This window comes from Benincasa hispida, chromosome 7 (genome assembly GCF_027475165.1).
Source record: "Benincasa hispida cultivar pf3 chromosome 7, pf3_genome.v1.1, whole genome shotgun sequence".
Taxonomy (NCBI): Eukaryota; Viridiplantae; Streptophyta; class Magnoliopsida; order Cucurbitales; family Cucurbitaceae; genus Benincasa; species Benincasa hispida.
In genome coordinates this window covers 52,022,449-52,047,522 of record NC_143484.1, presented here as the reverse complement: position 1 = coordinate 52,047,522, position 25,074 = coordinate 52,022,449, and the positions used below count along the sequence as shown (strand labels likewise).

Below are 25,074 nucleotides of genomic sequence, written 5' to 3'. Positions count from 1 at the left end.
TATTTAAGTACAAGTATGTTTAAGTTTAAGTTATGATTGAGTTGGTTTGTTGGTTTATTTATGATTGAGGTAAGTTGGTTTCTTTATGATTTAGGTAAGTTGGTTTTTTGGTTTATTTATGATTGAGCATTAAATTTGTATTTTGTAGGTATTTGGAGATTTTTGTTGAAGATGCATCTCTCGGCAGTGTATTTAGGTTGTAGATTTTTGTTAATGTTATTTTGGATTTAGGAATTGTGCATCTCCCAATATGTACTTTATTATCATGTAATGTTATTTTGGATTAAGAAATTGTGGATGTTATAGAAACTCTTGGATTAAGGTTGTAGATTCAAACATATTTTCTATATATTATTAACTTATTATGGACATTTACTTCATTTGGCAATCTTATTTTAGTTTGATTGATATTTGTAAGATTCAGACAGGTATGATATTTGGAAAAAAATAGATCTAAAAAAAGAAAATAAATAAACAGATTTAAATAGGTATGATATTTGGTTAAATATATAATCCGGATGCTAAAAAATATATCCCAACGGTAGAGGTGTCGAGTAAAGAAATCCCGACGGTGACTAGAAATCGTTGGGGTTTAAGGATATCCCAACGGTGGCTAGAGGCCGTCAGGGTAAAGGACATAGCTCGACGGTCTCTAACCGTCGGGCGATAGATATATCTCGATGCTCTTTATCCCCATCGGGTGAATGTAAAATGCTCGATGGAACCCTCACCATTACCTCATCCCGACGACTCAAAGACTGTCAGGCTAATAGTCAAATCCCGACAGCCCTCAGCATCGGGCTAATAGCTTTTTCCGACGACCCCCAATGTCGGGATTGACCTAAATTCTTGTAGTGTAAATCAATTTTCCAAAGTATATTGACATACATGTTAGAATATTGAGAGAATATATTACAACACAAGTGATACCTGATTAAAAATGTATACATATTAGAATACTTGGGATATATATATCAAATAAACAATAGAATATAGGATATATCTATACCAAATAAATAATGAAATATATTACATGAAAATAAAGAAGACACCAGAAACCAACAAGTTATCATGAAATGCTTGATACGTGAAATGGAAAATAAAATCATATTAAATGTATTTTCTCTCTCCAATTGAAAATGAAAAAAAAAAAACAATAAATGCATTTTTCATCTCCAATTGAAAATGTAAAATATTGTATTAAATCAATTTTCTCTCTCCATCATTAAAGGAGCTTCATAAATAGGAATATATATATAAAGTTGGACATAAATAAATGTAAAAAGGGTATAATTGTCCAAAATTAACACTAAAAGCCTTCTTTAAAAAAAAATCAAATTTTAAGACATTTATGAAACATATGGCTCAAAGATGATTTCTTATATAAAAATCTTTTTTGTGACTTCAAATCAATTAGTTTCAAACACAAATATGAATCTAACTGCAATTGAAAGACAATCAAATTCCTAATGGAAGCGCATGATCGTTTTGTCTAAATTTTGTTTCAAGAATGAATTCACAGAACAAAGACATACATCTAAATCAAGCATGCTTTTCTACAGTATTATTAAGGAGAAGAAATAATTACCTTTGTGTTGGAATTGGTGTCCTAAATCTCAATGGCTCTTGTAGTTTGTAAACTTGTATGAACAAATTTTTATTAATAAAACAAGAGTTATTTTATTTGTGTATTAACTCAATCCAATAAACTAAGATCCAAGGTTATTTTATATAACTTAAACATGTATATGGTTGATATACAGGTGGATCATGTTTAAGTAATAATCTGAATGGTCTATAGTATATAGATAAGGTGTTGGGGTTAATGCCCTAAATCTCGTGGTTTCGTAGTTTGTAAAATTATTTGTACAAACAGATTATTTATTTAATAAAATAAGTTATTATTTTATTTGATATTTAGTTGCATTAATCCAAATCCAATAATCTAATATTCCAAGTTATTTAATGTAGCTTAAACATGTATGTGGTGACAAACAAATGGATCATGTTTAAGTAATAACCTGAAAGGTCTGTAGTAGATGAATAAGGCTAAGTACCTTATCCTGGTGACACTACGGAGACGACCCACTTTATAATTGTCACAATTGTTGTAAAGTGTTACAAATGATCCAATTCTGATCATTCACATGGAGACATGTGAGTTGGGGTATCCTGTACAAAGAATTTGTACAAGATTGGACCACGAAATTATTAGTCTCTCTTTATAACGTCGTTACTTGAAGAGACTTACATTTCACTAAGATGATCGTAGGTGACTTGACCTTAATCCTGAGTGAGTTGTGAGCTCCATCCTTTAAGGGCCTTTTGATCTGTATGGGTGAAAGTGGCTAGTTTCACCAGACTCAATAAGTCTATCATTGTTTATTCGTTCGAGTGGGGAGCTGGGAACACAGCTACACAAGAAAAGGAATTCACTTCTTCCCTTTACTTAGGGTAAGTAGATAAATTTCTCTTTTAAGAGCTAATTTCGGATCTTGAACAATGAGGCATCTCACCCTCTCACTGGCCAGAGAGGGGTCTAGTTATGGTTGGATTATGACTAATTGCTCATTAGAGGGATCAGTGGTACTTAAGGAGTTAGATGCAATTATAGGGGTAAAACGATAATTTTGACCCACTTGTAGTTATGAGCAATTTGTGAAGGGTCAACTTACTGTTGATTTGTTATATCTAATGGACATAAAAATATATCTACAGTGCGAAGAGTGTAGCTGTTGATCTTTAATGGAGTGACCGGCGATTTATGAATATTGATTGATTTAATTAAAGAGTTTAATTAATTAATCTCATATCATTAGAACTTCTAATTTGTAGGTCCATAAGGTTCTCTTGCTAGCTCAATAAGAGTTTATGAGAATCAATTAATTGTAGTAAATTGAATTGTTCAAATTAATTAAAGAGAATTAATTGTATGAGATACAATTAATATAATGTATATTGATACATTATAATATAAAGTTTAATAAGAGAGATAAATAGTTGAATATGATTCAAATATTAATTAGATGAATTAGATTCATATAAAAACTATAGGTTAAAATTAACACGAATATGATTCATATTAAAACTATAGGTTATATGAGAGAATATAAAGTTAGTTTACATTATACGTGATATAATATAAACTATAAGTTATGTATTATATATGATATAATATATAGTTTGTTTTAATTATATTAATTTTAATATAATTAAACTAAAAGTAAAATAACTCCCATGGGATTTATTTTATGTGTTAAGAGGGAGTTATGAAATCTCTCATATAGGAAAGAAATTGTAGAGGAATTAAGTAGGTGTGGTTCATTTCGTGAAAGATAATCAAAATCTATCTGCATCATTTGCTTCCTCTGTTGAAAATTCTCTTAAGAAATTTCCCTTCCTCCCTCACCCAAAATTAACCAAGCAAGCCCACTCCTCTTCCTTTGATTCTCACCTTGAGAATAGTGAAGAAGCTTTTATGGTGGTGTCCAAGTTTCACTGCATTCCTGCTGTGTTCGAGAGGAGGAAAAGCATTCGTGACCAATAGAGAGGAAAACTTCAAGGGTAAGTTTGTTTCTCTTTCCCTTTCTTCTCTATTATCTCAGAAAACATGCCTTAGGTTTTAATGTTTATCATTTTGTTCTTCTATGTTTTAAGTTATTCCAAAAATGAATTCAATGACACAAGCGATCACTCGCTTCTGCATCGGGAATTAGATTCTTTCAATTGGTATTAGAGCCAAATCGTATCTTTAAATTTGTTTTTGGAAATTAAAATCAGAGAATTGGTGGGTTCTTACACTACATTGTGGATGTGATTTGCAAACTTGGATGTTTTAAAAAATGGCACTTATATTTACTGCTTTAAAATGTTTAAAGTTGTAATGGCCCATTGTTTTGGAAATTTAAATTCATGCTATCGAGTTTGTAAGTCTGTGTCAATCGTGTGTGAAGAGTTTTCCATGAAGGAGGCTTCAATTCGGTGCATTTCTGATGAAAACCGAAGAAGATTAGTTGTATTCTTGCCCAAAGTGCAGTTGAGCCTTGGGAAAATTGCATAGAGCGCTGTGATGCTATGTAAGTTTTCACCGAGCGCAGCTGCGCTCTGCCCACAGCGCCGCTGCGCTTCGAAGCAAAAGCCAGAGTGTAGTGGCGTTCTCCAATAGCGTCGCTGTGCTTCGAGAAGTACGTGCGCGCGCTTGACAATTTCCAATTTGTGAATTCAAGGCTGGGAGCAGTTTTCAGTGGGAGTTTCTTTGTATTTTCGTTTTTTTTTTTTATGTATTTTATTGGTTTTAAATTAATTAAATTAATATAAATGTCATATTAATTTAATTAATTCTTAGAAATGTCAATTTTTTGTTTAATTTTGTATTTGATGTGTGATTATTTTTATATATTGCATAATGTATGCCATATAATTTAAAATCCCACCATAGGATAAACATTTTATATCATGCATCATATTTAATATAATTGTTATATTATAAAGTTACATGATATATCCCAAGCATGCTCATGCATCATATTAAATATAAATGTTATATTATATGATTGCATGCATAATTAATATGTCCATGTATCATACTATAGTATAAAAATTATATTATATAGTTTGTATGATGGATGTGTTTAATTTTCATTAGTTTATAATATAAGTGTTATATTATATAATGAATATGGAAATGCATTGAGTATGACATTACTTAGTAAATATAAGTGTTATATTTAATTAATGTCTGTAAACGCATGATTATATGTTTTAATTATTTCATTAATTTAAGTGTTATAAGTTTCATAAATTAGACATAAAATCTATAATCAAGAGTTGCATGCAAACATAAGTTAAAATTGGTTCTGAATTAATTTACCTAGACCTATGTTGAAATATTTCTAATATGATTAGAAATATATTAAGAGTACAACTATCAGTCTTTAGTGGAGTGATCGATCGTTTAATGAATGTTGGTTAATTAATTAAAGAGTTTAATTAATTAATCTCGTATCATTAGAGCTTCTAATCTGTAAGTCTATTAGGTCCTCTTGCTAGTTCACTAAGGGTAAAACAAGGAATAAATAATTTTGGAATAATCTAAATTGTTTCAAATTATTTAAGAAAAATTTTATATTAATGTGATTAATATAAAGTATAATGTAAATTTATATATCATAATATATAGTTAATTATAAACATGATTTATAATTAGCCAACAAGATAGATATTCGAATGAGATTCAAATTAATATAACGTATATTGATATATTATAATTAATATAAATATTATTTATAATTAATTCTACATAATATATGAGAGTGATATATTTTAATAAGATTAAAAATTTAATTATATGAATGTGATCCATATAAATATTATAGATTAAAATTAATATGAATAGTATTTATATTAAAACTATAGATTGTATGAGAATATATCATTTGAATATGATTTAAATAAAATTAAATATATGATATTTATTAATTTATTTATAAATGTTAAATGATATTTAATATATATGTTAAAATAATAATAATAAATCCCAAGGGAGTTATTAGGCATTGGAAGGGAGTTATAACTCCTCTTCATCTCTCTCACATAAGAAGTTTGCAGGATGGATGTCAATTCTATAAGAGTTATAGAAAATAAAAACCACAAGACATTTCATATCTCTCTCTTAAGAATTCTTTGTAATCCCCTTCCCTCTCCCAAAACCAAAGATCCTAACAATCTTTTGTTCCTTATTGGATGATAGTAAGGAAACCATTTTGATGGTGTCTTTATTACGTGATCTACTATGTTCGTGGGAAAGCTTTAGTTGTATGTTGAGTTCGGAGGGTGATCTAGTTTGTGATTGTTCGTGATTTGGAGAGGAAATATAACGAAGAATAGTCTTCAAGGGTAAGTTCATTTTGATCTTTTCTCCATCTTTTATTTTCATGCTTATATTGATGTTTATCCCTGTTGTTTTCTTCTCTGTATTTTGTGTTTTTTCAAATGGTTGTCAAATGCACAACGTTCATACACTTCCGCCAACAATTCGATTCCTTCACTTTGAAAATATCTTCTTCAAGTCTTCTCCTGGTCTTGAAAAAATCACAACACGAGCAAAATCACGAACTGGACACCACCAAATGATCTTCTCTGTTATTCTGATCTTCTTTGTTATTCTCTTGGACAAGGAGGAAACCACTTGAAAGAGAAAATAATGGTTAATGTTTTTTTTTGGCGAAGAACACTTCTCTATTGATCTTTCAAAGAGAGTTTGTGAGTAATTTTTTTTGTACCTCTACTAAGAGCAATATCTTTTTCCAATAATACTTATCAGATAAAATACATGAGAGGAGTTGCAATTCTCCTCCCCACTCACCATTCCCCTGTAACTGAAGGGGGCTTTTAATTAATTAAATTTAATCAAATTAAATATTAATTAGATATAATTTAATTAATCCATTTATTAAATATCATATATTGAATTTAATGTTTATAAGAATTATATTCTAAGGTACATATTCTCTCATAACCTGTAGTTTTAATATGAATTTTATTCATATTAATTTTAACCTATAGATTTAATATGAAACAAGTTCATATTACTTTAATATTTGAATCTTTAATATCTAAATCTTATTCAAATATTAATACTCTCGTATTATATAGTTTTGGGGCACTTCACTAAAGACCCATAATTACACTCTTATAAATTGTATAATATTTTTATGTCCATTGATTTAACCATTTTACGTAAGTTAATCATTCACAAGTTGTTCGTAACTATAGTTGGATCAAATTTCCACTTGACCATTGTAGTTACCTTTTAATCCTTAATTGCCTTTTAGGTTATTACTTGAACACGGTCCACTTGTATGTCAACCACATACTGTTAAAGTTACATTAAATAACCTTGAATCTTAGTTTATTGGATTTGAATTATGCAAGAAAATAAATAAACTCTTAATTTATTATAATAAATAACAATTTATTTATTTAATAATTTGTTTACAATTTACAGACCATAAGATTATGGCATAAATCCCAACAGTAATTAAGTAAATCACTGAGATTAAGGTCGAGTCACCTATGGTTGTCTAACTGAAATGTTAATCTTTTCAATTAACGGCGTTATAAAGAGAGACTAGTCATTTCGCGGTCTGATCTTACACAAATTCTTTGTATAGAATGCCCTTACTTACATGTCTTCACTGTTGGGGTTGATGCCCTAAAGTCTCGTGTTCTGTAGTTTGTAAACAGTTTGTACGAACACTTGTGTTGTATAATATATGATATTTTACTTCACATCTTTTATTTTGCTCAGTTGCATGTTTTATTTGCTTTACCACAAACCAATAAACTTAAAATCCATGGTTATCTGTATGTAACTCAAGTATGTATGTGGTGACATACAAGTGGATCATGTCTTGAGTGATAACCAAAATGGTATGTAGTATAAGGATATAGGAGGGAAACCTTATCCTGGTAACGCTACGAATGCGACCCGCTTTGTGGAATGGTCACAATTGTTGTGACTTGTCACAGATGGTCTGATCTTGATCATTTGTGTTGGGAACATGTGAGCGGAGGCGTCCTATACAAAGAGTTTGTATAAGACCTGACCACGAAGTATTAACGTCTCGTTATATAACACCGTTCATGTCAGAGACTTCATTTCACTAGGATGACCATAGGTAACATGACCTCAATCCTAAGTGATTTGGGAACTCCTGCCATTGAGGGTGGTCCTTTGATTTGTATGGGTGTGAGTGGCCAGGTTGCCGATTCAAATCTACCATTTTGGGGATTCTTCTGATTTGGGAGCTGGGAACTTAGCTACACAAGATGGAATTCACTCCTTCCTCGAGACAGAGGTAAGTAGATAGATAGCTCCCTTAAGGGCTGATTCCAGGGATTGAACAATGTGGCGCTACACACCTTCTCTTGGCCCGAGAGGTGTTCACACATATTTGGACTATGTTGTATTGTTCATTAGAAGAATCAATGGTACTTAAGGATTGAGATGTAACTATAGGGTCAAAACGGTAATTTGGGCCAGCTGTACTTACGAGCATCTGTGAAGGATCATTGTACTTATGATTGGTTATATCCGATGGACACAGAAATATATTTGTGGTAAGAAGAGTTCAAATGTTGGTCTTTAGTAGAATGTCTGACAGTTAACAGATGGTGGATCTTGTGGTTAAAGAGTTTAGTCAGCTATTCACGGACTGTTGGAGCTTCGAGCCACAAGTCCATTAGGTCCCCTGGATAGCTTAGATAAAGTTGAGAATTAGTGCTTGGGTTAATTTGAAATGTTCAAATTGACAAGAGGAAGTTTGATTATATATGATATAATTGGACGAGTTAATAATTGGCTAAATGTATGAGATACACTATTTTGGAGGAAATTAGTTATAAATATGATTTATATCAAGTAGAGGAGAAATGACTATAGTATATATGTGATATCAAACTATAGGGTAAAAATATATTAGGATTATATTTATTAATTTAATTGGTTAATTATATGATAATTAACCTAAAATCATTCTCGGACGTGCGTTAATGGGGAACAGCGTCGGTTATTGTAATTGATGAATAAAAATGAAATTTGTTTCATTTTGAAGAGTTCGGAAAAAGATCGGAAGGTTTGTGTTGGTGTGAAAACGTAAACGATCACCTATCTAGCACCTAAACGATCGCACACTAAGTCTTAAACGATTGGTTAGCTTTCCTAAATGATCGTATAGTGTGTCCTGTTTGCTAAACGATTGCCTACTGTTTTCTAAACGATCGTTTAGTAAAATCTACACGATCGTGTGGTTTCTTCTAAGCGATAAGCATTTTGTTATGCGATAGCTTCATATTCTCTCCACTTACTTATCACCTATACGATCAGTTCTTCCTCCTACTTCTACCAAACTCACCAAAGACCACGCTTTGGGTTCTCACTTCGAGAATACCTAGGGTTCCTTTCTGGTGGTGTCAGCCCCGCTGCGTTCATTGGTTTGCGGTTGTTCGTGCTGCTGTAGTCGACGAATTTGCTAGGCATTGGTTGATCGGGTAGAGGTCTTCCACTACGTTGAGTTCCATAGCTTGAAGAGCATCTTCAACAGGTATGAGAACTCGTTCCCTTACATTTTAGTGTTCAAAACATGTCATTAATTACTGTTTGTTTGCATAATTGTGTGTTTGAATTTATATGGTGTATTTCGGTCACGGTGAAATTGAAGCGATCCGAACGCGCCCATGGAACTCTTCGTTAAGATATCCTTCAATTGGTATCAGAGTCAGGTTCTGATACTCCAATTTCATATGTTGCAATGAAATTACATTTACGTTCTTGGTGGGTGCATTTCTTCATCGTTTAATTGTTAAATTGTTGTGGATGTGCCAGATTAATGGATGTTTTCATGGATGGTAGCCTCGGTCTAATTTAATTCTTTTACATTTGCGGTTGTTTGTAAAGGCCTCTGTGTTTTTGGGCATTAATAATCGTTATCAAGTGTGTATTCAAAGTCTGTTTGAGTTTTGAGTCGTTCGTGAAGAAGATCAGAGCAAGCATTGCGGTTCTTCGAGGAAGGAGACGATCAAAGGTTGATCGCATCGTGCAGAAGATGGAATACGCGATCGTTGTTGATCGCATTGGTTAAATGATGGGGTATGCGATCAAGGATTGATCGCATCATATTGACGATTGGGTACGTGATCGTTGAGTATCGCATCGTGTAGACGAAGCGATGCTCATGTATTGTTTAACATACACGCGCATTGGACGATCATTTAGGTTAGCAAGCTTCATCACTTAGTAACTGACTAAATGATCGCTTATTAACGCAAGGTAAATCGTTTACCTATCACCGCGTTAAGCGATCGCATAAATGATCAGGCTTCGCAGCCTTGTTCTCATTTACGTGATCATTTAATTTTGCTTCTATCGTCTAGTGCTCGTTGGACAATCGTCTACCTACGGTGTTTACTACACGATGGAGTCCTCCTGGCAGTTCAAGACCCAGTTCGCCTGGAAACCGATTTGCTCGATGAAAAATGTAATAGATAGGGTTATTTCATTTCGGTCTTTATAAAGGCTCATCTTGGTCCATTAATCTTTTATTTACTTATTACATGTGATGTATGTTTTTTATATGTCATATGGTATGCACATATAGTAAATCCCACCTTAGGTTATGCAATAATCATGCATCAACTCTATATTGTAATTGTTATAATTTAGAGAAGCATGATTTAATTATGTAAGAGCATGCTCATGCATCATATAATATAAGAGTTATATTTATACATGCATAAAAAGCACTGACATGCATCATCTTTATATTATAATTGTTATAGTATAAGGGTGAATGATAACATGTTTGCTTGGTTGTTACGCGTTATATAAAAGTTATGTATAGTAATGACCGAAAATTGCATGAAGCATGACACATAGGTTACTTTATAAATGTTATAAATACCTCGTTGTACGCAATGGTTTTAGTTGTTTCTTTTTAAAAGTTAAAGAGAAATTAGAACTAAAAGAAATAAGAAAGACATGCATGCTCACTTAGGTTTAATTCATGGTTTTAAAGCGTTTAAAACTTGGATCACATAGACCTAAGATCACGGTTCTAATACGATTAGCAACCCTAAGGCTTTAATCTTTTAATCAATTTAATAGGATTAAATTGGCTAATAAAAGGTTAAAGTGTAGCAAATCTATCTATAAGGGACTTTTTGTCTAAGGCGGGTTATGTCTAGGTTGGGGTATTTAAGTTGACAGAAATGTAACACCCATACTTAGGAACTTACCTGGAAAGGTGAATTAGATAGATTTGATGCATGCATGCAAGTTAAGAATAGTCCATTAAAGTGTTTAAATGTGATTACTTGAACTTGTTCATATTTCATAGACAAACGTTGTTTATGAGCACAATTTAAAAAGATAACTTAGACTAAAATCAGTAGCCGGATTGTCTAGGTTAATGAACCCTAGGTAGAACATTCAGTGGGAGGTACTTGGGGCATAAGATGCTTCACTTAAACCTTTCATGTTTCTCCTAAATAGTCCACACCGTGAGATCTACCCTCGGCCTCATGGCACCTTTGGCATGTCCCCTTAATGGATGGTGTTGGATAGGTCAATATCAAGGTGGATGGAGAAAATGTTCATAGTAAGTGGGAGTAGGAAGTGCAACAGCATATCTTTCGGTCTCCCTTGTTAAGTTGAATAAAGTTACTGTGCATCGCCTCGAGGCACCCTGGAAGTGTCTCCCTAAAGAATGGCAGTTTTGTGCGTTTCTTTATCTATGAGAGGATAAGGTAACTTAGTCTTTTGTCCTAATCTGCTTCTTCCCTATGGTGGGCTCATTAGGGCGAGACTCTGGCACCGAAAGCGAGGGGTCACACTTACGCGGAATAGTTAAAGGTTAATGATTATGGATCGAAAAATAGTGGCTGTTAGGTTTAGTTCCAAGAGTTGGTTCTGCCTAATGGTTGAGAATGTCACATCCCAGCGAAGGGGCAACTGATCACCCCACCGGTGACGTTTGTCCTATCTCACTAGGGCATCATTGCAAAATAGAAGTCTATAACTTAGGGTACTTGAAACTGTTTTGCAAAACTGATTGGTTTAAAAGTGGTTTAGCAAAATCTAATAAAGTTTTTTTCGTATTTTCAGCAACTTTTTCAACATGGAAACACATGATCGGGTCGATCCTAATCATCGAAGATCTCATGTTCGCTCTCATGGAGGTTTGTCCTCCTATTCCAACTTTAATGCCGCTTGAAATATTCAGGAGGCATATGAGCGATGGACAAGGGCGAATGAGAAGGTCCGAGCCTACATCTTGGGAAGTATTTCTAAAGTCATGGCCAAGAAACATGAGCCTATGCCCTATGGTCTCAGTGCATGAGATCATGGAGTCCCTATGGGGGATGTTTGGACAACCGTTTGAACAGCTTATGCATGAGGCTCTTAAGTACATATTCAACTCCAAAATGGAAAAAGGCACCTCTGTTCGTGAACATGTGCTTAACATGATGGTCCACTTTAATGTGGCAGAGTTGAATGGGTCTACCATCGATTAGGACAGTCAGGTTAGCATAATCCTGCATTCTTTGCCGGAAAGCTTCCTGCACTTTGTAAGCAATGTGATTCTTAACAAAGTGAAATATAACCTTACAAATCTCCTCAACGAGTTGCAGACCTACCAATCTTTACTGAAAAGTAAGGAAAGGAAGAAAGTGAGGCAAATGTTGCTTCATCCTCCAGGATATTCCATAGAGATTTGACCTCAGGAACGAAGTCTGCATCTTCTACTTCTAACTTTGGAAAGGGAAAGACAAATAAGGGTGGTAAGGGAAAAGAGAAGGCACCTGCTAACCCACCATTTGTTGCCCCTAGGAGGCGTCCACCGGTTTCTAAGGAAAAGTGTTTCCACTACAACCAAGATGGACACTGGAAGAGGAACTGTCCTCGGTATCTGAAAGAGAATAAAGCAGCCAAGGTTAAGGCCAAGGCCGATAAAGGTAAATATGATTTACTAGTTCTTGAAACTTGTTTAGTGGAGAATGATGATTCAGCCTGGATAATTGATTCGGGCGCCACTAATCACGTTTGTTCTTCTTTTCAGGGGATTAGATCTTGGCGACAGCTGGAGGCTGGTGAGATGACGATGCGAGTAGGCACCAGACACATCGTCTCAACTATGGCAGTGGGAGGGCTCCAATTAGCTTTACATAATAGGTTTCTAGTTTTGAATGATGTATATATTGTTCACAAAATAAAGAGGAACCTTATTTCTGTAAAGTGTTTATTGCAATGTAAATATACCGTCTCTTTTAATGTGGATAAAGCGTTTATTCATAAAGATGGTGTTTTTATTTGCACAGCAAATCTGGAATCAAATTTATATGTGCTAAGGCCGTTAGCCATTAATTCCCTCCATAATACTAAATTGTTTAAAACTGTCGTAACTCAATCAAAAGGTCGACGTATTTCTCCAAAAGAAAATGCCCAACTTTGGCATCTTCGTTTAGGGCACATCAATCTCAATAGGATTGAGAGATTGGTGAAGAATAGACTTCTAAGTGAGCTAGAAGAAAAATCTTTACCAGTGTGCGAATCTTGCCTTAAGGGTAAAATGATTAAATGACCTTTTACTGGAAAAAGTTATAAAGCCAAGGAGCCTCTTGAGTTAGTACATTCTGACCTTTGTGGTCCTATGAATGTGCGAGCCCGAGGTGGCTATGAGTATTTTATCAGTTTTATTGATGATTACTCCAGGTACGGGTATGTTTATCTTATGCAATGGAAGTCTAAATCTTTTGAAAAGTTCAAAGAGTTCAAGACTGAAGTTGAAAATGCATTGGATAGACGGATTAAAACACTTTGATCGGATCTAGGTGGAGAGTTTTTGGACTTAACATTCTAGGACTATTTAATACAACATGGAATCGTTTTCCAACTCTCAGAGCCGGGTACACCTCAGCAAAATGGTGTAGCGGAGAGGAGAAATAGGACCTTGTTAGACATGGTTCGTTCGATGATGAGTTACGCTTCCTTACCAGACTCGTTTTGGGTTTCGCAGTGGAGACTATTGTATACATACTCAACTGTGTTCCCTTCAAAAGTGTTGCGAAAACACCTCTGGAGTTATGGAACGGGCGTAAAGCTAGTTTACGTCACGCAGGTTACCCTGCACATGTGCTTGAGGCTAATCCCAAGAAGTTGGAACCACAGTCGAGTTTATGTCTCTTTGTAGGCTACCCCAAAATACACGAGGGGGTTATTTTTATGATCCGACGAAAAATAGGGTGTTTATTTCAACAAATGCTACTATCCTGGAGGAGGATCATATAAGGGAGCACAATCTACGAAGTAAAATCGTGTTACGTGAGCTTTCCAATGAAACTATTGAAACTTTAATAAGAGTTGTTGAAGAGTCTGCTACATCAACAGGAGTTGTTGATGGGAGTTTATCCAGTAGGTCGGTTCCACCTCAAGAGTTGAGTAAACCTCGACGTAGTGGGAGGGTTGCAAACCCGCTCGTTCGCTATCTAAGTTTCACAAAAATCCTTACTATGGTAGCAGATGGCAATGTTGAGGATCCGTTGTTTTATAAGAAGGTAATGGAGGATGTTGACCAGGATGAATGGGTCAAGGCCATGGATCTGGAGATGGAGTCGATATACTTCAACTCAGTATGGGATCTTGTAGATCAGCCTGATGGGGTAAGACCTATAGGTTATAAATAGATCTACAAGTACAAACGGGGTGTTAATGGGAAGGTATAGACCTTCAAGGCTCGACTTGTGGCAAAGGGTTATACCTAGGTAGAGAGAGTCGACTATGAGGAGACTTTCTCGTCTGTTGCCATGTTAAAGTCGATCCGCATCCTCCTGTCCATTGCAGCTTATTATAATTATGAGATCCGGCAAATGGATGTCAAGACGACCTTTCTGAATGGAAATCTTGAGAAAACCATTTACATGGTGCAACCCAAGGGATTCATAGCCCAAGGTCAAGATCAAAAGGTTTGCAAACTGAATCGGTCCATTTATGGGCTGAAACAGACGTCTCGATCTTGGAACATACGGTTTGATACTACGATCAAGTCGTATGGCTTTGACCAAAATGTTGATGAACCTTATGTCTACAAGAAGATCATCAATGCTTCTGTAGTATTCTTAGTGTTGTACGTAGATGATATCCTACTCATTGGGAATGATGTAGGTCTACTAATTGCAGTTAAGAACTGGCTAGCGACCCAATTCCAAATGAAAGATTTGGGAGAGGCTCAGTTTGTTCTAGGTATACAGATCTTTCGGGATCGCAAGAACAAAGTGCTAATACCGTCTCAGGCATTGTACATTGATAAGATGTTGCTCAAGTACTCGATGTAGGACTCTAAGAGGGGACTGCCATTCAGGCATAGAGTCACTTTGTCTAAGGATATGTGTCTTAAGATATAGTTAATTAAATATTCATTATTTGTCTTTATTGTTAATGTATGTTAATAAACAAAATAATTAAATAAGTTATAATTAATTATGTCTCACTATTTTTTATCACTTTTAAAATTAACTTCATAATTATTTGAATTTTTTAAATGGACCTGTTGATTTAAGAACATTTAAATTTTGACATTTAATTCTTATATTCTCTTGTTCTCTCTTCTTTTTCACAAGACGAACGAATTTAAAAAGGACTATCATTCCCCACCATAAAATCAAATTAAAATTAGAACTTCCACAAAAAGATTCAATTGAAGTTAATAAAATAAATCTAAAGTCGATAACCTAATATTTGGGGTTTATAGTTAATTAAATTGATTTGATAAATATTTGGTGTTCAAACTTTCTTTTTATTTGAGGTAATTGTTCAAATCAGTTGAGTCATTCAAGATAATAGTTCAAATTGTGAAAAAAAGTCAGGGTTTAGGTTAACTCTTTTAAATGAAGAAAAATGAAGGAGAAATGGTAGAATGAAGAATAAGAAAGATTGAGGGGAGAAAGAGAAAGGGAAAGAAGAAAGAGAAGAAAAAATGTGAGTCGTGAGTGAAGATTATTGGAAACCGAGAGAGGAGAGAAGAGAAAATGAAATTAATTAGAAGTCTACAATATTTTTCTAAATATTTTCAAAAGTACCAAAATTTCCTACATATTTTCAAAAACTACAATATAATTTCAATCTTTCCATTTAGGATTGTCGAAAAAATATGTGGTGATGAGACTTTTATCAAAATATTTAAAAATAAATTGTACGAAACAAGGTGACCTTCATAATTATATCATCAAACTTTAGAGTGTGAAAATTGAGTATCAAATTTAAAATTAGACCTTTAAAGGCCCGTTCTGGGTAATCCCATTAGGCCCAATACTACAAGAGGGGCACGGAATGGGTCGGGTTTTGACCCGTTCTGAAGCAAAATGTTGACGACAACGTAGGTTTAAGGAGGGTTTAATGGCGGCCACATTGGCTCTCTTCCCCATTCTCCCACTATTTTGAGATCCTTACCTTCGCTCCTTCCCTTTTCTCTTTGAATTCCTCGTCTTCAAGCTTGTTTGCTCAGTTTCTCATTTCCTGAAAGTATTTCGGAGAAGCTGCGTTTGTGAACCATCATATTTTCATCTTCTCCATATCCATCAACAGCCTTCTGGATTGCTTGAACTCGTTGTTTCAGGAATTGGGAATCCCTGGAACCAAAGAATGTGGAGAAACATTGTCAAAAGAATTGCTTCAAGGAAGACTACGTTCTTCTCCGAGTTGTCGTCTTCTATTAGATCTTCCAGGACGCTCGAAAGCTTGAACACATGTTGCCAATCAGCGGTTTCTCGTAGAATCAGCTTTCTCCATCCCCACAAAGTTGGATTTACGAACTCCAGTTTCCCACATTCAAGCAATCCGGTAGCTTTTTATGGGGTTCTAAACCATGCCAACGGCTACGCTACTGCTGCTGAGGCAGCCATATCCGAGGAGGATTTATCGGGCTCCGAAGAAATTCAGGAATTGCTGGAAGAGCTAAGCAAGCAAGAGAAGATCGAGTCTCACTTTAAGCAGCCCAAGAATATGGTCGATGGAGTGGGGGTAACCAAGTACAATACGCTACGGAAGAGACAGATAAAGATGGAGACAGAAGCGTGGGAAGAGGCTGCTAGAGAATACCAAGAACTTTTAAAGGATATGTGTGAGCAGAAGCTGGTGCCCAATTTACCTTACATGAAGTCTTTATTCCTTGGTTGGTTCGAACCTTTGCGTGATGCAATTGCTGCGGACCAAGAATTTTGCAAGGATAAGAAGAGTAGAGTGTCTCATGCTCCTTATTTTGATCTTCTACCGGCAGATATGATGGCAGTGGTTACAATGCATAAGTTAATGGGGTTGCTGATGAGTAGCACTGTAGGAAATGGTGGTGTCAGGGTAGTCCAAGCTGCTTGTCAGATAGGAGAAGCAATTGAACAAGAGGTCGGATGGTTTAAAATTCTTGTTTTTATTGTCTACATTTTCGTATTTGGTTTAAGTTTCCAATTGATAGTAAGTTTGTCAGAGATTATAATGAAAAACTAGGCATGGGTTACTTTTGGCATGAAAATTATGTTTAATCTAACATGAAAATTGTGTTTAATCTAGTACTTCTTTTGCCCTTTCGTTTCTCATCTTTCTTTTATTTTCTTAACCATAATTCTGTAATGTCTTGCCCTTGATTGATCCTGATCCCCTGCAAGTTTGAAGTTTATTGCTAATGCAATACTAAATCTTTGTCTTGGCATGTACTTCTTTCTTTGTGGTTTGAGTTCCAATTTTCATACCCCACTAATTAGCGAGGGAAAGTGGTATGAACCACCACGGTGAAATGTACAGCATGAATACTTCTCCTGCATGTCTCTTCCCCTTCACCCGATGTCGAGAGTTATCGATTATTAGCTATTTTTCTGACCTTTTTTCTGTCAAATTTTCTTTCTTTTATATAGATATGTAAGATACATGTCCTTGTTTGGTCATCATCATCTGAACGCTAATTGCCATTTTTAGTGGAACGCTGTCAAATTATCTGAACATTTATTTGGATGATTTTCTTTTCTACGGTGCAGGTTAGAATACACAAATTCCTTGAGAAGACAAAGAAGAACAGTAATGGAAAAATTATTGAAGAAGAAACTGAGCCGCAACAGGAGAACCTAGCAAAAGATCAAGACAGATTGAGGAAAAAAGTCACCAAACTGATAAAACAACAGAAGTTACAGCAAGTGAAGATGATAGTCAAGGAGCATGATGATTTAAAGCCTTGGGGCCAGGATGCTCATGTGAAGGTCTCTGTTTTTTCATTTTTTTGTCCAGAGTCTCAATTGGAAGTAATACGTAAATTCTGTTGTCTGCTTGCCGTGAGTGACGGTAGATATGAGGTATGCATATTAACAATGAGAAACTATTTAATTCAGGTAGGTTGCCGTTTGATTCAGTTGTTGATGGAAACAGCTTACATTCAACCTCCAGTTGATCAGTTAGGAGCAGGTCCACCTGATATTCGCCCCGCATTTGTCCATACTCTTAAAAACGTCACACAAGGAGGACAGTTAATAAACCTTCTGCATTCTTGATTTATTTTTCATATTTATCTCACTTGGATTTTTCTACATGTTCTATGTCTGATCTGTATTACTACTACAGGACTGCTAGTCTACTCATACTAATTGTCAATATTTGGTTTCTTCTTGTAGGAAGACTAGCAAGAGATATGGTGTTATTGAATGTGATCCACTTGTTCGCAAAGGTCTGGAGAAAACTGTAAGTAGAATTATATATTGTGGCCTGTTCCGTACTTGATGTAAATTTGGTTGCATTTCTGAAAATAGTTCTTAGACATTCTTATGGTTATCTGATTATGCAACCCTATAGTCCTGCAAGACTCTCTCTCTCAAAATTATTCATTTTATGTCTTGGATTAGTGATTGTCTTCAGTTTTGTCTCAGGCTAGACACATCGTCATTCCGTATATGCCTATGCTGGTGCCTCCTCTTAATTGGACAGGGTGGGTAACTCTATATTTAAAGCTATTTCAATAATTCCTAATAGTTTTCATGAATAGTTAGAGATTGAAAACTTTGTTTCATGTTATATATACCCTTTGTTGGAGAGTAAAGTTTTGAATGATGCGTATTCTTTGAAGCTTCAGTTTCATTGGTCATATGCTGGTTCTGTTTGGTATTTGATATATGCCAATCTTGTGTAGATATGACAAAGGGGCATACTTATGCCTACCATCATATGTTATGCGAATACATGGGGCAAAACAGCAACGTGAAGCAGTTAAAAGGGCCCCGAGAAAGCAATTAGAGCCTGTTTTTGAGGTCTGAGAGTTCCAGTGTTTGCTATCCTAGTTTATAATTCTCCTCATTCCATTAAGTTTTGTCTTTATTGATAACTGTGGTTATGGATACTTGTATTAGCTAATTTAGCTGATACACCATTTGGCTAATGGTATCCTATGTTGATAGCTACGAAGATTTGGCACATGATTTCAAAAGAATGAGTTTACTACTTATCACTTTTAGTACTAAGACAAACGAGAAGGTTTTTATTTTTCAATGATAGAAAGGGGAATTTTACAATTTTTTTTTTAATATAAGAAATGAAGGAAATGGAATTAATTATGCTTCTATCTTTGTTTGACGCATAAAATAAATTTTGGATCTCTAGGCACTTGATACACTTGGAAGAACCAAATGGAGGGTGAATAAAAGAGTTCTTAGCATTATCGACAGGATATGGGCTAATGGTGGTCGTCTTGCTGACTTGGTTGACCATGAAGATGTACGCTACATGAGTAGAATGCCTTTTGTCCCTATTTTTATGTTTTTATATCTTACGAAATTTATATCTTTTTTGCAACTTTAACTTTAACTTCAATGTGTACAGGTTCCTCTGCCAGAGGAGCCAAGCGTGGAAGATGAAGCAGAAATTCGGAAATGGAAGTGGAAAGTCAAGGCTGTGAAAAAGGAGAATAGTGAGAGGCATTCACAGCGGTGTGAAACAGAGGTTAAGCTTGTGGTAAGAACTTATTTGATGAATTGAATTTAAATTTGAATCCGCTTGTCAAACATATTTGAATTTACTTTTATTGTGAGCAGGTGGCCAGGAAAATGAAAGAGGAGGACGGCTTTTACTATCCTCACAACCTAGATTTTCGAGGTCGTGCATATCCCATGCATCCATATTTGAATCATCTTGGTTCTGATTTGTGTCGAGGAATTCTAGAATTTGCAGAGGGACGACCTCTTGGAGAGTCAGGGTTACGTTGGTTAAAGATACATTTAGCAAATCTGTATGGTGGTGGTGTGGATAAGTTATCTTTTAAGGATCGAGTATCATTTACCGAGAACCATTTGGATGAGATTTTTGATTCTGCAGACAGGCCTCTTGAAGGAAACCGTTGGTGGTTGGGTGCAGAGGATCCTTTTCAGTGCTTAGCAGTGTGTATTAATCTGTCAGAGGCATTAAGAAGTCCCTCGCCAGAAACAACTATTTCCCATATGCCTGTACATCAGGTACTACTTTCATTATTTTTGTTATTCGTTCCCAAATTATTAATCTATTGTTCGTTTCTTGCTATTATCTCTCCGACTCTCCCTTTCTAGGCCATGACCACATAGCTATTCTGCAGTACTGATAACTGTTTATCATTGTTTATTTCCCCATAATTTGGCAGGATGGTTCCTGCAATGGCTTGCAACACTACGCAGCTCTTGGGAGGGACAAGGTAAAGAACTTTCAATTTCTGTAGTTAGATAAGATTAAGATACAGAGTCAGCTAAGAAGTGAAGCTACTTCCATTTTTACCATATCTTAATGCTGCATGTTTGGGGATTGAAAATGTTTCAATGCTTGCTTGGTTGAACCCCTGAACGTAATGCTTCTTATACTCCACCAAAGAAGAAATTTAAAAATATTTTCTATACTCAAATAGCAGTTTATTTCAAGTATGGAAATCTTTCTTTTTATCCATCTGTATTTTTGGGCATTCTTTAATTTTGACAAAGAAAAACTCTTTGAAATGGCACGGCCAATGTTTACTTATTAGCATTTAATATTGTGTCATTTTTCTTTCAGTTGGGAGCAGAAGCCGTTAACCTTGTAGCAGGTGATAAGCCCGCAGATGTGTACTCGGAAATTGCTTCCAGGTTGCTGCATGTTTGATTGTATGAAGGATTATTTTAATTGTTCTTAATTTTTTTTTTTTCCTTAACTTTTTCTTGATGTTTTTTATATGTGGAAGTTGAGTCTAATAACCCAGTGCGCGGCAATGCCTAGTTTTTCAATTTTCCATGTAAATTGAAAAAGATTTTGAATCCGGGTCGTTATGATAAGGGACCTCATAAATGGGGTTCTACAAATTATAGAAAATATAAGCGTAGCCAATGCAGTGATATTTGAGATAAACTTAAAGTGACTGCGTGCTCTCTGCATTCTACTTCCGAAGATCGGTTCCTCAACTAGTATGGAAGTAAAAATACAAATTAAGACAGTTTTCTCAATCCTTTTATGTATAAGAAGGATTTTTTTTTTTGAGTACGTAATAAGAAGTTAGTAAAATAACTTATGTTTTAGAGCATTTTTGGCTTTCCGACGGGATATAGTTTCTATGTTTATTTATGTATTTTTCTGGATGCAGAGTTCTTGACATAATGCGAAGTGACGCAGAGAAAGATCCTGCTAGTAATCCATTTGCGTTGCATGCTAGATTCTTAATCAATCAGGTCCGGTAACTATAAATCTAGGAGATGATTTTTTTTAAAGATATGTTTGTAATAGCTGCTTGTATGTTTTTCCTCTAATGGATTCATATTTCTGCGGCTGCAATTAGGTGGATCGTAAACTGGTGAAGCAAACAGTCATGACATCAGTGTATGGTGTTACTTATATTGGTGCCCGAGATCAGATTAAAAGAAGGTTGAAAGAACGAGCATCCATTGCTGATGATGATGATGCACAGTTATTTGGGGCTTCTTGCTATGCAGCTAAAGTGAGTCAATAAACTGCAATATGCTTGTTAGAAAAATGTCACCTTGCGCCTATGTGCATTCATGTGAACAGCGTGTTGCTTCCTTTTACGTAACTTTTCTCTTTCAATTCCAAGAAAGTTGTGACTTTGTGTGTGTGTGTGTGTTGCTTTGTGTGTGCGTGAACATTCTGCTGATTTGAGGAGTTCTCATGCAGACTACCTTGACTGCTTTGGGGGAAATGTTTGAAGCAGCAAGAAGTATCATGAGCTGGCTTGGTGAATGTGCAAAGGTGCGTTTTCTCAGTTAGTGATATCATGGTCCTCTCCTCATTATTTTAGTTATTTTGATAAAGTTTGTAGTCTCACCAACTTGAAGTTGGAATTATTCGCTAGTCTTCCTGCCTCTTGTAAATTTTGTTTGTTTCTGAAAAGAAAACACTTTTCAGTTTTCACTGATTATTGAAAAGTATCAATGCAAGATATCCTACTCCACATTTCCCAAAGGAAAATTAAAGCTACAAGTAAATACCCCAATCCCAATTATCTACAGATAATCTGTTATTACAAATCGATCTAAACTTGTTGAAATAAGATTTATACAAAGAACACCATTGTCTTGGGTTTTGTCATTTGCAGTATTCTTTGAAGTTTGAGGCACTAAGGTGCAGTGGCCCTCTGAGGCTTTTAAGTATAAGATGCAAAAAAAGGAAAAAACTTAAGGCACACTGTGTATATGTATATAAAATAATATAGGTGCATGGAGAAAAGAGTGCAAGGAGAAAAAAAGTGCGAACTTTTTGTTTTTTGTTTTGTTTTTGGCAAGGGACACTGAGTGGATGTATATAAAAAATATAGGTACATGGAGAAGAGAATAGATTTCATCCGTATGGAGAAATGGATAAGCAAATAGATTTTATACGTTTTTTTTAGAACTACACTCATGCATCGACCTTCCAGTTCCAACATATAGAATCTCCCACCTTGTCCACATCCTTCAGTAATCATTACAGTCAATAAATCTCCAAACTCCTTAGCCTCCTAATCTATTACATTTCTTCTAATTAAAAAATTTCCTCAATGTGGTTTCAATTTCTCACGCATTCCTTCCTTGACATCTTAGAGCCGAAGTGTAGAGATTGGGACTTTTTACTTCGATGGATGGTTCACTAGTCATATTTCCTTGAACCCTCACCCTTCACCCATCATTTGAGCTTTCTTGTCTTCAAACAAAGATCATACTTTTGAAATACAACTCCAAGGATTGTGATCCCCGCCATATTTCTTCAACTTTGTGACTTATCCTCCCTCTTCTTAGCCATAGATACTCCAAATAACTTGATTTTATAACTAAGCTTATAAATCTGATATTTTATGTATTTTAGTAATTGTTCTTCTGCCTTCTTACTAATCAATTGATATGTAGCTTTTCTATGAACGTCCACACATTTAATTTTCCACAGGTAATAGCTTCAGAAAATCAGCCAGTTCGATGGACCACTCCTCTTGGACTACCAGTGGTGCAACCTTACCGGCAACTAGGAAGACAACTTGTAAAGCCTACTGAATTTGTGAAATTTATGTGTTTTGAGCTTTATACAACTTGGACGAGATTATATTGTTGATCCTGTTTACTGAAGAGCTGTACTTGACTTGTTACAGATCAAGACGTCCTTGCAAGTGTTGACTCTACAACGAGAAACTGACAAGGTAGCCAGTATTCCATTTTTCCTTTGCTATGGGCAAGGAGCATATCAAGGAAAAAAATAATCCATTTCAAGAGTAAAATGCCCAATTCTTTAATGTGTCAAAATGGCCATCTGTTGGTTTGACTTATAAAATTTAGACCTGAAAATCTGATTGATATTGTGTTAAATAAGGGAAACCAGATCAGGCATTATTGGGTGGATTTCAATCTGTTTATACCATTTTCAGATTTTTGTCGAATACCCCACAAAACCATTCCATGTCTGTGGTGTCTGGAGAGACGCTTAAGGGTCACTGTATGCAGTAGTGAAATTGGGTTGCAGGATGTGTTACCAGCCAGTTAATTCTTATTATTTCCTGTAGGTCATGGCTAAACGTCAGAAAACAGCATTTCCTCCAAATTTTGTACATTCCCTCGATGGTTCTCATATGATGATGACTGCAGTCGCCTGCAAAAGAGCAGGCCTAAACTTTGCAGGTTCACTTCATTTTTCCGAACTGGGTCCTTTATCTCAGCGAACTCAGTGAATTCCATTGTTCACTCGTGATCATATATCTTCTTACGGTTCCATTACAGGAGTCCATGATTCATATTGGACCCATGCATGCGATGTTGATGAGATGAACAGAATACTTAGGGAAAAGTTTGTTGAGCTATATGAGGCCCCTATTCTGGAGAATGTGAGTATCTCTTCCCATGTGTACTTGATCAACTAAATTATCCTGGTTGTTGGAGGCAAACTATTTTCTTCTTCTGATAAAATAAAATATATTGATTGTATATTATCCTGTAGTCAAAACCTTTGGATCAATAGAACTATATTCTACTCGTCTTTTTCTGTACTGGAATTTCTTTCCCTTATAGACCCAGTGGTTTTTTTTCCTTTACAGTTATTGGAGAACTTCCAAAAGTCCTTCCCCACGTTAAAATTTCCTCCCTTGCCTGATCGGGGAGACTTCGATCTCAAAGATGTTCTGCAGTCTCCCTATTTCTTCAATTAGTTCAATCTAAGAATGATTCAGTTGGATGCTCTCTTATTTGCTATGTCTGTGGTTAACATCAGACCTATGGAATGGTAGTAATCTGCGATTTATTGAAATCAGCCTCTGGAGGCAAGTAAAGTTTGCTTCTTGAACGAGACAAGCATGGCCTGGGGTCAAACTGGTCAAGGTCAGTGCTGTGCTGATACTTGTACATATACTTCAGATTTTGGTATTCTATACACATATCTTGGAACTTGGAAGTTCATCTGCTTTTCACACATTCACTCAGACTTGAGATAATAACGAAAATGCTGCATTTGGGAGGGAGCTACAGAGTTTCTACCCTCATGGTGCTCTGATTCTGACGAAAGCTCGGATACACTGCACCCAATCAGGGATTCAGCAATGCTGACAGACATGGCTTTCAAAGTGATAGACAAAGGAAGACCTTGGCCCAAGCTCTTGTTAATTTGAAGAGGAGAGATTCATGGTCATCCTATTCCATGGTTTCGGATTCCTGGAAACTCACAGACGACACTTCCAAAGATCAGCTGGAGTATTGTCATGTAGTTTCAAGTGTAATCATAATTTTTAGTTATTACATATTATTTGTGTAAAGTTCGAGGAAAGTTTTGCTGTGGGGCCTCTTTTTGGTTTCTGTGTTTTAAATAATTTATTCATTCACTGTTCGAACGAAGAAATATAGTATCTACTTTCGTTGGGGTCAAAATATGGGATATTCAGCACCACTTTGGCAGATTATATTTATCTCTAAGTTTTAGGTAAATTAGGCCATGTGTCGTACCTGCTATTTTGATTTTAGCCGTTTACAGATTTTATTAATATTGCAAGAAGAATTTAATCCAATAAGTTCCAATGATGTAAGAAACTTTCTAGAAAA

General features: G+C 35.3%; 1 protein-coding gene across 2 annotated transcripts; it reads left to right on the top strand.

The window, feature by feature from the left end:
* Positions 1–15,897: 15,897 nt before the first annotated feature.
* MGP3 (male gametophyte defective 3) lies at positions 15,898–24,903 on the top strand. 2 transcript variants are annotated; one of them, XR_016530694.1, is made up of 20 exons: positions 15,898–16,951; positions 17,578–17,796; positions 17,926–18,059; positions 18,205–18,271; positions 18,457–18,515; positions 18,717–18,834; positions 19,184–19,297; positions 19,403–19,534; positions 19,615–20,031; positions 20,193–20,243; positions 20,594–20,664; positions 21,156–21,240; positions 21,348–21,506; positions 21,701–21,775; positions 22,946–23,035; positions 23,145–23,192; positions 23,553–23,667; positions 23,767–23,870; positions 24,081–24,360; positions 24,463–24,903. XR_016530694.1 is itself a non-coding variant. In XM_039036462.2 (19 exons), exons 1-19 carry the CDS (start codon positions 16,196–16,198, stop codon positions 24,189–24,191), a joined length of 2,925 nt encoding a protein of 974 aa, XP_038892390.1. In that variant the 5' UTR covers positions 15,898–16,195; the 3' UTR covers positions 24,192–24,903. The 2 variants fall into 2 exon arrangements, 1 of the variants encoding a protein (XP_038892390.1); XM_039036462.2 differs by having other exon boundaries at positions 24,081–24,903.
* The last annotated feature ends 171 nt before the right edge of the window (positions 24,904–25,074 follow it).

Excerpts from the sequence above, each read along its gene's own strand:
- MGP3 (XM_039036462.2), top strand. The coding sequence starts at position 16,196 with ATGTGGAGAAACATTGTCAAAAGAATTGCTTCAAGGAAGACTACGTTC. Across the intron at positions 20,032-20,192 it reads CCCATATGCCTGTACATCAG|GATGGTTCCTGCAATGGCTT; the intron begins GTACTACTTTCA and ends ATAATTTGGCAG. Across the intron at positions 23,668-23,766 it reads AGCAGGCCTAAACTTTGCAG|GAGTCCATGATTCATATTGG; the intron begins GTTCACTTCATT and ends GTTCCATTACAG.